General features: G+C 42.9%; 1 protein-coding gene across 1 annotated transcript in view; it reads left to right on the plus strand.

Annotated features, from left to right (window-relative positions):
• The window catches only part of LOC144727488 (potassium channel subfamily K member 2-like), a 151,595-nt gene that overhangs the window by 86,068 nt on the left and 50,995 nt on the right, over window positions 1–14,532 (plus strand). Inside the window, exon 6 of the mRNA XM_078606351.1 lies at window positions 6,929–7,071. Within this exon, the coding sequence (XP_078462477.1) occupies window positions 6,929–7,071 (143 nt within the window). The remainder of the gene's footprint in view (window positions 1–6,928; window positions 7,072–14,532) is intronic.

Here is a 14,532-nt window from a genome sequence, read left to right on the forward strand (position 1 = left end):
TGTAGCATATTATTTCCTGCACCAAACATTCTTCTGTGTTCTTGAGTAAATACAACAACAGCAACAACAAAAACAGGATAGTAACAAGTGTTCTTTCTAGTTTACACAGCGCGAAGTACGTTGTGTGTGTTTATTGCTTAGAAATCCTTGCCATATGATAGAACCTACCGTTCACAGTAATTTCCTCTACACTGTGAGAACATTACATTTTCTTCTCGTTCTTGATGAAAAATTGCCTCATTGGATCGCTGTGACATGGGTTAAATTATTCCACTACAAGGAGTATTTTTTAATCAAATCAATTGCTCCAGCTTCTAGTTACCATTTTAACGCTGTCAAGGTTAGCAAGTAGGTTGATATTTATATTACATACGATGGTTTGGGAATATATTTTTTCTTCCAAATTACAGTGTGTAAGTGTGCTGTATTACATTTGATAGCACGTACAAATGTTATCAATCATTTATTTGGTACAGCTTCCAGGATTGCTTGGGTAGCATTTTCCATTTAAAACCGCTAAAGTGTGTGCAGTGCAAAATGCTCTGACGCATGTCTTTAATCATCCAGCATTGCGGTGGTGAGGGTTGGCGGATCATACAAATTTTGTGAAACTCCCTGCCTGTGGACATTGACCTGCCACACCACTGACGTGCAGTACTATGAACTTGATCTGCTTTATCTGTGTGGGATAGAGTGTGTTCCCCTCCAGGTGCTCTAAATGAATGGAGTTGGCCAAATATTGTATGAATGTACGTCTTTTGAACTTGTTTCGCACCGTACGTAGCCAACCGTGCTAATCGGAGGTGCAGGGGAAGGGCATCAAATTAAACACGCACACAAAATGTCGGTCCACAGCATGGCCAATTGTTGTCACTGGTTCTTGCTGCCTGTCACTTGTCTGTGGTTTCCTGCGCCTCTGAATGTCTAGAAACAATGCACGTGACAAATGTATAACTTGAGTTTTTACATTTATCAGTACCACCTCATTGCTTGTTTGACATGGAAGACACTTTGGTTTTGACCATGACGATGCCCTTATATGGGATATCATCAATATAACTTATAACCCCTTTTGTTAGTCTGCGTGCATGAGGAAAGCCTCCCTGGACCGTGTTGGTCTTGGGCGTTGTTTGACCATACTTCACCGTGATAGTCAGTGTGGGTTGGGGAAGGGGGTGGAAGGAGCATCCAGGACCATTTGAGTAATCACTCGCCACTGATGTCAGCTGTGGCCAGGAATCAAACTCGGGTCACTGATTTCAGAGTGCAAAGTGATGACCACTGCACTGCAGCCCCACCCCATCATTATTTCAGGTTCAAATATTTGCTGGCACTAAAGATCGCCCGACACTGATTGGGAAGAAGTGACCCGCACATAATTGTTGCCAGAATCAGCTTGGTTGAGTGCAATACATCACACAAGTGCCACCCAGGACTAGGAAAGAGTGTTGTTAAATCGAATGCCTTACTCGGTTACGCTCGGCGAGCTAAACTTATAGAATTGAATAACTGTTGCTGTGTGTTTTAAATCAACACCACAAAATTGAAGTGCAGTGATGTAGGGAGGAAATACACACCGCAGTTTGAAAATCGGAGCTGTTGTTGACATAGATTTCCCATAAATTGCCTGGATTCTCTTGTCTCTCCATCCTCCCTACTTTGCTAATCACGTTTGTTTCAAACTCGCCTGTGTTCTCATTAGTTGAATGAAAGTGATCAATTTCCCGCCATTTCTGATGCTTTGCAATTAAGGATGAAGGGCATTCATGAATTGACTGTCCTGCCCAGCCGTCTATATTGGGTATGGGGAGGTGGGGGCATCAAAACGCGTGTTAAAGTGATTGAAACTTCAGTATAAAGTTGTCTCGCTGCTGGAACTTCACCTATAAATAAAATCTGGTGAAATTGATCAAAGCAACGCGAAAAAACTTTCAGACACAAACCAGAACAAAAAGCACTGGAAGTAAAGATGCAAAACGCATTCTGCCCTTGACGACTCCCCATCGACTTCTGTACTCATAGATCATTCCAGGGACACATGCATGTTGCAATGCATGCACATGCACGATTTTTCACAACTTGTTTAAATATCTATCTGCTGATTGCCACAGGTGTTAAGATAATAGTACGGTCTCACTGTGTACTGTTAAGCCACGCTTGCGAATTAAAGTTGACAACATTATTTAACGAGTGAGTAATAAGAGAACTCTCAATGAATGCCCTATGTGAAATGGCACCGCACAGCATTCGTACTAACCTTCGCTGCAGTGTCTAGATTCAGGCATGAAACGAACAAAAAACAAATGTATAAAGCAAATCAAAATAATAATCATAACGTTTTTATAGTTGCAAACGTAATAAAGATAATTGTACGCGTGAGAACTTCTTTGTCAACTCATTGCTGGATGAAGGCCTCCTCACTCCATGTCGGTCATGGGGGTGTTTGACCATACTTCATCTCACTGGTCAGTGCGGGATGGTGAACGGTGGTGCAAGACCCATTTAGATATCACCCATCACTTGATAGAGCTTTGGCCAGGAATCAAACTCAGGTTGCTGGGTTCTTCTAGTGTGACGCGCTAGCCGCTGCACCTCCGTAGTAATGCACATGGAAGAGGTTGCATGACTTAGCAGTTTAAAAATTACACTTTAATGCACAAGGGTCGCTCTAAACCACTAACATCCACTTGATTGCTTGATCTCAGACACATGTCCTTACACAGTTGTTATCTGTATTGCATTATCACTTTTATTCATATTAATTGTGTTTTTCTTTATGTGCATATTTATCATAGTTTCTTTGATCTGCTTGTTCCAGTGTTAATATTGTTTTATCCGAGTGGTTGTGTTTGGGAAAAAAGGGTTCATGAAATCTCTTTCCAGTCCGAGACTGTGTTACCATTAAAATCCCTGCTCAAGTGTTTTTGTATTCGTGGCACGTGAGCACATGGCCTCAGCCATCCGCCTGGCGAGTGAATGTTCTGGATCCCAGGTAAATACTTGTTATGCTAATGTGATGGCCATATTGTGATGGCCATCGTGAAACACACGAGCTTTTTTAAAATAATCGTCAATCATCATTGCGATCCATTAGTACATGTGTGGACTTGGGGGTTGCTTTCTTTTATTATCATACATCACTGTGCTGGTCAGTGCAGGTTGATGAAGGGACAGTGGGCTCATGACCGGTTCAAATATCACTCGCCACTTATGGTAGCCATGGCTGGGAATCGAACACAGGTTTATCAATTTCACAGCACAGTGCATTAACCACTGAACCAACCGGCCATCCTGTTGTTGATTGTGGATTATAGACTATGATGATGATGATGGTAGTGGTTCCAATGTAGTTACAATGAAGTGGTTACGATGATGATGGTAGTGGTTACAATGAAGGGCTGTAATTGGAAGGCGAGGCTGAATTTACATTGACTCCAGGTTGAACTCATGGCGGTATTATTAGGGAGCCTGACAACCACTCCACCAACTGAGATGTCTCAACTTTTTAAACGTAATTTCTGTGACGGCACAGGATCGAAAATGATACGCACACCACTTAGTCGTGCAGCATTATGCAAGAACCATTACAAAACTACCGCAACAGAGTCATCAACAGTCATCAACAGAGTCGTCAACAGAGTCGTCAAATGTGTAAAATTAATTGGAAGCAAAACATATGTGAACCATAAAAAATTGACAAATGCTATTTGTATTGTGTTGTGCATTGTCATTTGAAACGTATTCAGATCTCTGGCATCAGCATGTTATACTCTAGGGACTTAGCATATTATACCATTGACAGACGAGTGGTGTGGATTGACTGATGTGTGGCTGCCAAAACAAACCTGCCACTTGCTTGGACAGGAAGCTTTCTGTTACAGGATTCAGTTTGATGTAAAATCTATTGACAATGACACGAACGCTAATGCCGTCACTTTGTTCGTGTTTCAGCAAAGATTTCTCTATTGATTGCTGTTTAACCGACGTTCGTGCCCAGCACATTTGTCAAACACTGCTGGATAAGGGCCTCCCCATGCTGTGCCTCCCCACATACTGCGCCATGCTGGTCAGTGTGGCTCAGTGAAGGTTGGCAGCTTATCTACAGGATCACAGAAGTACAGTACAACGTTGTATTTTGCTGCACCACCCTCTGCTGCTAACCACGCAGTACCATAGCAGCCTATAGCAACCTGTTTGTGCGTGGTGGTCGTCCATCCATCTAACCAATGACTCGCGCTCAATAATCCTCAACACCCAGGTCATTTTGAATGCCCATGATGCATGTGTAGTGCAGTCCAACCACGCGGAGACGGGGAATTCTATAAGGGCTGGCAGCCGTTTATTAATACACGCCCTCACACTGAATCCTACACTCACACCAGTGTAGATGCACTCTGTCCTTCACTTGGACCTGGGATAACTATATACATCGGGATCTCTTCGGCTACCCCCGGCCCTCTCACCCCTCTCCCCGGAACGGGGAATCAGCCAACACCACCCCGCGACGAGGAAAGAGACCTCTTCCAGCCGATCCTCATCCTGGCTCCCCACGACGACCACGTGTCCCTCACGTGGTCCCCCTTAGGAACCCTCTCGGTAATTCCTCCCCCTTAGCTCGGCCCCGCCCACTTTCTGGAAAGTGCTTTCCCCTCTGTGGCTCGTGACGTTCCGTCATCCTTGGCCTCGCATAGCTCTCCATCCACTCGGCCTTCCTTACGCTCATCCCTCATTGGCTACTCACAGTACTCCTCTACACGTGCATTACTTTAAGTTATGAAAAAGTGAGTGTAAAATGGCATTTTGTTGTCATACAAAATACGCATTGTTTTTGTTTGGATTACGCTGACTATTTTCATAATTTTACAATGTGTGCGATGCGAGTGAGAGTGTTAAAGTAACTGTGCATCTATTTTTTGTCAACTTTATCATTTTTATCAAGGCCGTAGCCATGGAGTCAACATTGGGGGGATCCAAATCTTCCAGGGGGTCTGGCGGTGTCCCCCCCAGAAAAAAATTCTAAATTTGAAAGCTAATTTCCTGCCTAAAATATAATTTTTTTTACTAATATCCAAAGTCACTGTTAACCCAATAAGGTGAACTTGTTTTTTGAGTATATATTGTAAGATGTCTTCAAGAATGTGTAAATATTGCATTTTTATAGAAACATTCACGAGACTTGCATGTATATATATAATGATTCCATCTGGGTGGTGGTGACTAGTCACGTGGCCTGTAATCCAGCATTGTGGAGGAAGCGAGAGTTGGTGGATCTGAAAAATTACAAAATCTTCTGAAACTCCCAACTTCTCGTGTTTAGAGTATTTGGCTGCCATACACTTCCGCATGATACGCCACTTCGTTGAGCTATCATTTGTGGTCAGGTCGCTTCTGAAAAATAGCTCCATAGCTCAGTTGTTTATAGTCAACACCCTGGCTTGCAAGCAGAATGCAGTGTAGCAAAGTGTGGACTGACATAATCTATCTCGTCTTTTATGGGATTGATTGTTTCCCCCTCTAACGCACGGGTTTTCTCCGAGTGCTACGGCAGTTTCCTCCCACGTGTATAGCAGACACTCACTAAGCGGCTGAAAACATCTTAATATCGAGAGAACTGCAGAGCTTTTGTTGGCGCTGGCCCACCATCTGGCAGCCTTCCAGCTCGTGTCTGCGGTTCCTCAGCGATTGTGAGATGCAATTTGCATGAATGATGGTATGTAAAACAAATCATTGTGTTTTTATTTTCCAGAGTAAAACATATCTACATAACATAGTTCTCTGATGTGTGTTCGAGTTGTTACCGAACAACACCGGGTATATAACCAGAAAGCGCATCGGAGAGCTGCACAGCATTACCAGAAACCGAGGCGGTGGTATGTACAAACTGAAGGAAAACTTATGCAATGCCATGGTCACGGTCCACGTAAAATTCCTGGCTGTAAAACTTAATGGTCGTGTGTGTCTTTGGAGTCCATTAAAAAGAATGGGAAATAACTAAGCGTATTTAAATAAATATTTACAAAGAGTAAGTTAAATAGCGTGCATGATTCCACGATAAATATTTTTCTAAAACATTAACTATTTACTTGGGGTACTGGCATTTCCATGTTGCGTTTGCAGTAGCATCCTGATTGTAACTGCCTACAATTGGATGAAATCCATCACATGCAGGATATATCGCCTTAATACTTGGACCTGTTTAATGTGGCTATGTTGGCTGTTGTTCTTTGAGGAATGAAATTCACATGGGGCGGATTCTGCACAAATTACTCACCCATTCCACCGTTGTTCATTCTTCACAGCCAGCATGTCCCATGGCGTTTGGGGTTAGGGGCAGGGTTAGACCACAGCCACCAATGGGGATGAACAAAAATATTTCCCAGGAGCAGAATGGTGTCGATCAATTTACTTAACTAATTCCATGATATAGTCAATGTCAGGCTGCTTTGTTTTGTATGATGCTGGCTGGGGTGCCACAGTGATGAGATGTTAACTACCTCGCCTGGTATGCAGGAGGTCGTGGATGCGATCCTGACCCTGATGCCTGTATAATTGGAGTTTGCATGTTTTCCCCGTAGTCGTGTGGATTTATCTCCGGGTCCTCCAGTTTTTACTTCCGCATTTAGAAAGATGCATTTAGAGTATTTGGCTGATATACATTTCCACGTGATAAGGCAATTCGTTGAGCTATAATTTGTGGCCAGGTCGCTTCTGAAAAATAATTTATAGCTCGGTGAGCCTTATCTGGTAAAATAAAAAGTTTGGTTTAGTTTCGGCTCCACAGCCATGTTATGTATTTCTCTGCTCATTCTATCGCCTAACCCTTCCCCCACAGTGCTTCTCCCAACAGCCCTTTAGGTTGAATTGGGAGCTGGGGAGTCTCATCGTTGTGTGTCTGCATTTGTGCATGTGATATTTGCACGATGGCCAGGTGGGAACTTGCAGATGCAGTACAAGGAGTGGTACAAGCCCCTCGTCTGGTTCTGGATCCTCGTTGGCCTGGCCTACTTCGCCGCCATCCTCAGCATGATTGGGGACTGGCTGCGTGTGCTCTCCCGCAAGACCAAAGAGGAGGTACGTGCTAGATTTGTTTTGGCTGCACAGTCGCTACTCACTGAAACTATTTTCTTAACTCAACTTTTGTTTCACTTTACCATGTAAGGCTCACTGAGCTACATAGCTTTTTCTCAGAAGCGACCTGGCCACAAATGATAGCTCAACAAAGTGGCTTATCACGTGGAAATGTATAGCAGCTAAATGCTCTAAACGCACATAAGATTCTAAATGTGGAGGGAAAAACCGAAAGAACCGGAGAAAATTCCATGCGACCACGGGGAGAATATCCAAACTCCAAATAAACATGCATCAGGGTCAGGATCGAACCCACGACTTTCGGTATACCAGGCGAGGTAGTTAAATCTCACCACCATGGCAGCCACTTGTTTTTTTGTGCTGATATCTCTTTACTTCATGGCTGTACTTTATTTAGATTGTTTTGCATTTGTCAATTTGGTGATGCAGGTCATTCTCTATCCTGGTCTCTTGAGTTCATACCTGGTTAAACAAAATAAACTTTACATAAATTGGTTAATTAACACTTGACTTAAATAAATAAATAAAACTTGTGAAATCGGAATGCATACTTCCTTATTAAGCATATACCTTGTCTGTGTTTGCAGCCATAGCCCTGGATTTTTTGTTAGTCGATGTGTCATTGTGAGGCTATGGATCTATATGTGAGTCAGTGGGTCTCTATATGAGTTCATTGTTTTAAGGGAATCCGTCTGATTCTGTGCGATTTTTGTGAGTCATTGTGATTATGTGAAGTCTCTATCTGAGTCTATGGGAGTCTATGTGAGTTTATCAGTCGATGTGCATATCAGCCCAAAATGACCAGGTCTGTAATCATTTTGTCTTGCCGATTTGAAAAGCTTGAATAATAGACCACATTTTCTGGTGGATTATTTTGTCAGTCCCAGCAGATGACATGCAGGTTATTCTGGAGCTGTCTTACTGTTGGGCGAAGGTGGAATAATGAGGCTACACATTATTTTTAAGAAGTTCTTGAAGTGTCTGAATTGTGTTTAAATGCACGAGTCTCTGAACTAATACAGAGGTCAACTCACAATCCGATGGTCTGAGTTCAAAACCCTGGTTGCGAATTTATTCACATTGATCAGACCGCCGCTGTCTGAAGTTAACAGTCATGGCTACGAGGATTAACAGGTCCCTACCATAGGAACGTGACATTTCCACTACTTACTCAGGTTCTCCAATGGATACGATCACAACCTCCACGCTCGTTGGAGCAGAAAAAAAACACTTCGACTTTTTGGCTCGGATTCTGTGGTGGAATTGATCTTTCCATTACAGGGGTGCTTTTGCTTTCTAATATTTATACCAATAAAATCGCACTCGCACATTTTAAACCGACAGTAGAAGTTGCACAAAGGTCGCTCGTTTCAAAGTTCAGTGACCACTTGGTCGCGTTTACAGGCTCTGTGTGTCAGGGTGGAGAGTGAGAGCTCAAGTCTGCGGATCCCACGTCTACCGCATACCAATGGCGTGCTGACCTTTCCCAGACTTGGGGGGTGGGGGGCGGGCAGATGCCAGATGTGCTAAAAGGCATTTATTTTCTAAAGCCTCGATTATCATACAAACCAAATGCCCCGTGGCTGCTATCGGTGCAATGTGAAGTCCGCTTGACGTTGATGTGCCAAATTGAGGTGAACGAGTGGCGATGCCATATTAGTGAGAGTTCCATTAATAATGAGGTGGGAGGCTGCCTCATCTTCTTTTGACTCGTAATGAGTATCCTCATTACGGGGTCCTTCTTGACCTCCGATGTATAATGTTTACGCGCCGGCAAGAACACAGATACATCTGGCAAAACACGTTACCCATAGTTGTGTTTATTGTCCTCTTTATGAGATTATACATTGCGTATTATGGATATAATTTTTTGATATTATAAGCACACATCGATTTACACTGCTTTACTGGTAGGTAATATATTCCATAATTTAATCCATAAATGTGGATCATCAAGTTTATCTCATTTTTTTCTCCTGTTCTGAATTTGTTAATAACAGCTAAATGTGCAGAAAGTCCAAAACTATTAATTGCTTCTGGAGATAATTAATATTTAATTCTGAATGTTTTTTTACGTGTGCTTTTGAGATACTTTCATGAAATAGTATAACACAGATGTAGCATGACCACTCTAAAAGTGCAGCAATACAAATTCACGTGGTTCAGGTTCACAGTCCAATACTGCAGGATTCATAATCTTCTAGATATGCGCTCTCCACTTCACAGTGTATCCCTTTATGTCATTCACAAGAGGAGGAGGTCAGTGCGTGCCTGAGCGTCATGGTCCAAATTTGCCAAATAAAAAAAATCACACGCAAAATTATTCAATTGGAATGTACATCACAATTATTGCCATCGACTGAAAAAAAACTACATTGGCAGGAGCCACTCCTCAAAAAGTGTCAGGAGACTCAGTGGGGCTTTTCTGTGTATACAATTATCATAATGATACTAATTAAATAATAATAATAATTTGGCAGATTTCCATTTCATTCTCAAGCAGACTTAAGCACATTGAGGTCCTTTATCCTTTTCGTTCCTGTTGAGCGTAATGTGAAAAGATGTTTTCCCTTGTATCGAGTGTTTATATTGAATAAGGCCGTTGTGTGTGAACAAACAGCATGCAGCAATATCGGTTGTGTGATTGCTGTCAGGACATTTTAAATGTTTGATCCAAATTTTTTTAATTCCCCAACCTAGATTGTCTCATACTGTAAGGTTGTCTGTTTTGTTTGTATGTTCCTACGAAGCTCGATTCATCTTTGTATATTGGCAAAGTGGCACATTCATCTCAATCGATTGACATATTTCCAGGCTGAGCTATTTATAGATACCCAATAATGTATAATGACCTTATTTCTAATGACTTCAGCTTCATGCATCATTCAATGTTGGATGCAAATCCAACTGGCTATATTAGACAAACGGCATGAGGGGTGTGTTTAAATATTTAAATGTTTACTCAATGACATATCCCTATAATTTTAGTGGGGTATCTATAAGACATATCGCCTTTGTGTAGTTTCTGTTTCAATATTTCAGTTTGTGTGTGTCACTATATTTAGGTGTGCATTTACTTTAAAAAATGTTATCACACCTAAACATATAAATATATATTTTTTTAATTGTTTCTGGAATCCAAACACAATGCACAACCTTGCTGCCTTATACTGGAACTTTGAGACGTATATCGCTTCTGTAAATGGTCTCAAGACAACACTTGAAACACACTTCACTGGATTTGTGTCTTGGCAGGAAGTTATGAAAGAAATAAAAGTATTCCTTCACAGCCTCCCTCCCAGTGTGAATTTGGCACGGTCCAAGCGGTTTCCTCGCATGACGCACACAAACTGTTTCTGACCCGGGGCACGGGTTTGGGAAGTTTTACACGATTAATCTGAGTTTCCGGTTCCTCTGGCAAATGAAGGCGTTTCACCTGCGGGCTTGTGGTCCCTGGTTTCTGTATTTCGCTTTCCAGAATGCATTGTCCTTTGAAGTATTTGCTATTTATTTATTAATGCGTTATACTTGAGTAAGTGGCCAAGTTAATTATGGATGCATGACTCCATCCTTATGGTGATATTTTATTACAGTAAAAATCCATTGAATTCTGACGAGCTGTTTTAGAATGACTTACACCTAATTATAGAAGAACCTCCTTTCCTGCAGCTCATGCAAGCAGCATTGATTTATTGCCCTTTCTTTAGCCCCAGAATAGCTGCAGAATGCCCCATCCCCCTCTGCAGTTTCCATCTGTGATGGAGGCATTCCTCCTCGACTTTTTTACCAAGGCATGAATCAGCCCTGTGATGTTGTTCACTCGTAGGGCTTATAAAAGGTGCAATTCCAGATTGCTGTGACCAGCACGGTGATTTGTCTCTCTGCAAGTGCACGTCCTATCTGGAGATCACTGTATTCCTCCAAAATGGATCTACAGAGTGCAGATTACAACGGTCTCCATGAATCTGTCGACCCAGGGGAAGACCTAAGACCAGATGGTGAGACACTGTTAGGGCAAATATTGGAGGTCATGCATCTCCTGCTGCAGGATCTGGCAGTGGGTATAAGGGTGCCGCTTGGCACTAGAGGCTGTAATATCAACTAGACCTTCTTGTGAGCAGCCCAGTGAATGCTGTGTCTGTAAGTGCAAGGCTTCATCTAGAGTCCATTGTGTTCCTTCCGAAGGAACCTGTACTCTGACCATCGAAGATATTCTGATTTTGCTAACAAATCAAATCAATTGGCATCCACGTGTCCACGTGACAATTTGATTGGATTGTCTTTGTCATGTGGTAGAGGGATATAGTTAAACATTGGCATTATACCTACACGATGATCTAACGCAAGATAAACTAATTGTGAATCATTGCAGTAGTTGTGCATGTTAGCCCTGCCACTATTTCATGACTCTTCACCACCAAGCCTTGTTACTATGACGGACGCAAATGTACATTCATGTGGAGGGGAGAAGATAAAGTTTTACACTTGCAAGTTTAAAAAAAAAATTTGCATGCCAGCCACACTGTGAACACCATGACTGTAAACAATCTTAAATTCACAGCTGTATCATGGCCCTGAAGGCAGTGGTGTATCCGCAATAGAGACAGACAAAACAATAGTAAATATATAAATAAAATCGCAGCCAAACACAAGCTCCACAATAAATAATGCATGCACAACTAAATGCACCCTGGCTAGTGCCAGGATGCATCGGAGGTGGCCTGATTTCCCTCTGAGTACAAACTGCTGTTCACAGCTCTCAGGGAGCACAGGCCACAGGCTACACTCTTCATAGCCGTTGGTGGCCAAGCGCAGTGTGGCCACGTGTGATTAGGTCTTCTCTTGAGCAGCAGTGACGAGAGATGGTTAGACAAATGAACATCACACATGCAGTGTGTTGAGTGTCATTTAACAAACAAAAAACGCATTCTTGTGATTGACACCTCCTTTTCCACTAAGATATATAATATAAATTCCTGTCACTATAGATGTATGTATATTATAAAGTAATTAAGTGTGCTTTTTTAACTTAAGGTATGTGCTCTATGATTAGTATGTGCTGTAAATTAGTATGCACAGATGCCGATGTTGTTCTTTAAAAAGTAGAGGTTCAGCCCTGCAAGTACTTGCCCATGCCACTGCTGGTGGAAGGGCCTCCACTAGAGGGAGCGCTACAGAGCCCCTTGCTTCGGGTACGTGCACCACTCTTTGATTGGTGACCAGATGTATCGGAAGAGGTGGGGGGCAGTTTGTGACAATTCAGTATATATATTATATATTTAAAAAATGCATCAGATCACTTAGATATGGCAAATCTAATCAGTGCTTCTATGAACCTGAAGAATGTCTGTCCATGTGGTGCTGCAATAATCTGATATCATATATTGCATTCACTTTCCCAGACCATGGGAAATGTTGATGTATTGAAGTGCAGCGATTTGAGAGTATGAGGCAGCTCGAGGAAATGCCGACTCTACTACCAGACGACAGCTAAACACAGTCCTTCTGTGAACACGTTCATCTCGCTGCACTGCCAGCCAACAAATCCTTGCGATGAGATAAGAGTGTTTTTATTTCATTTTAACAAGATCTAGTAAAAGACGGGATGGTGTTATAGAGTGTGGGAAAAACAATCACATTATCTCTTGTGTGTAGCGACAGTTTTCACATCAGGCATAAGAGAGCACGGGACTCTTTGCATTACTTGCGCAAGCTGATCTGACAGCTGCAATTGAGTTGCTCTGTCTCTCTGGATGGAAAGGAACATCATTGCAAGAAGCTCTATTAATGGAGGCAACTTTATCTTGTGAAATAACGGTTATTGCTGGCCTGGAAGGTACAATATGGTTCTGTATTCCTTCTCCAAGGACAGGCGAGAAACGAAAAACCCTGCATCGCCCAGGTGGTATGGATACGGTCACCGTAACGAATCACAAAGTGAATGGAGAATCACAGTCCCATAGTTCACATGCTGCTTGGCGAAGGCCGCCGCCCACACGCCGTGCCAGCCCTGGAGGCTGCCCGAGTCTCTACCACGTTCCGGGTTTGTTGATGCGAGCATTCCCAGGACCAGTTCAGATATCACCAGGAGTCAAACTCAGGTCGTCAAGTTCATGGCACAATATGTGAACCTTTGCGCCACCTATCCCGCAGTTGTATTTATTTGTTTATCATTTAGCATTACATGTGCATGATTTTACATTATTCAGAGTCCGAATCACAATATATATTTATACTGGAGGAATCCGAAGTGCAGTAGATTAAATACTTGCTATAGCTATGGGACCATCTGCAATGTCTACCAAGTCAGTTGTCCTCGATCTTTACTCAGCGCTACTTCCACTGCCCAAAGTTTGTTTTCCTCTGAATCATTGAGCAAGACCAAATGAATTGGTTACTTGATAGCCATTTCCTATTGCGAAAGCTCCTCTTTTCGGCAAGCTGTCTTGCATTCGATTAGTTTACTGACTTCCATGCTCACGGTGAAATATGCCACAATCATACAAGAAGGGCCCATTTCACTTGGGAGCACACGGGATTTGTACCTGCTAAAAAAAATTTTTATTTCGGTGCAATTAAATATTTTATAGGAACCTTGGGCTATGATTTGTGATGAATAATGTGGCTGAAGACAGGTCGATAATCCTCACCGAAATTAGTGTAGGAAAATAAAACAATATTTTACGTGCAAAAATACACAAACACTATAATAATAATAATCATGTACTTGTCTAAATGCTACCGCGTTTCAGGACTGTACAGAAATCAAGGGACAAAAAGGGAGAAACAGTGGAAGCAGAGGGAAGTGTGTGGCAAAGTCTGGACAAAGATTTGGACAAAGTCCCATCGGTGAGCTCCTCCGGCAGACAAGGCTGCGTTCGCTGGGTCATGTAGCCTGCATGCCCAGCCACCGCATGCCTAAACAGCTTTTGTTCGGCGGAATAGAGGGGGCTAAATGGGCGCGGCACGGGCTAGAGAAGCGATGCAGTGATGTGGTACAGGAGGATGTAGAGCTGAGTGGACATGCCGATGACTGGTACCTCTAGTACCAGTCATCGGCAAGCCTCTGTGAAGGAGGAGGCTCGTGAAGGACGTTACTGGGCAGTTTGAGGCAGTCGCCCTCCAATAACAACGGAGGGCAGAGGAGCGATACTCACAACAATGAGCGGAGCACCGGGCGGCTCAAACAGAGCAAGTTAGCACAGTAGGGGGCACTAGCACATGGGTCTGCCCTCTTACCTCCTGCCAGTGGGTGTTAGACACTTCACGTGGCCTCAACGTGAACATAGCCTGTCACAAGCGCTGTGGTGATGTCACCGCCACTTAGTGGTGAATGGCGGTTGTTGTTGTTATGGCTAAACAACACTTGGGCAACAGCTGCCAGTGGAGGGAGACTGTGGGGGCCTGAACATTGGCAGCGAGCAAGGGGACAGCATTCTGGAC

This window comes from Lampetra planeri, chromosome 25 (genome assembly GCF_965212315.1).
Source record: "Lampetra planeri chromosome 25, kcLamPlan1.2.h2, whole genome shotgun sequence".
Classification (NCBI taxonomy): Eukaryota; Metazoa; Chordata; class Hyperoartia; order Petromyzontiformes; family Petromyzontidae; genus Lampetra; species Lampetra planeri.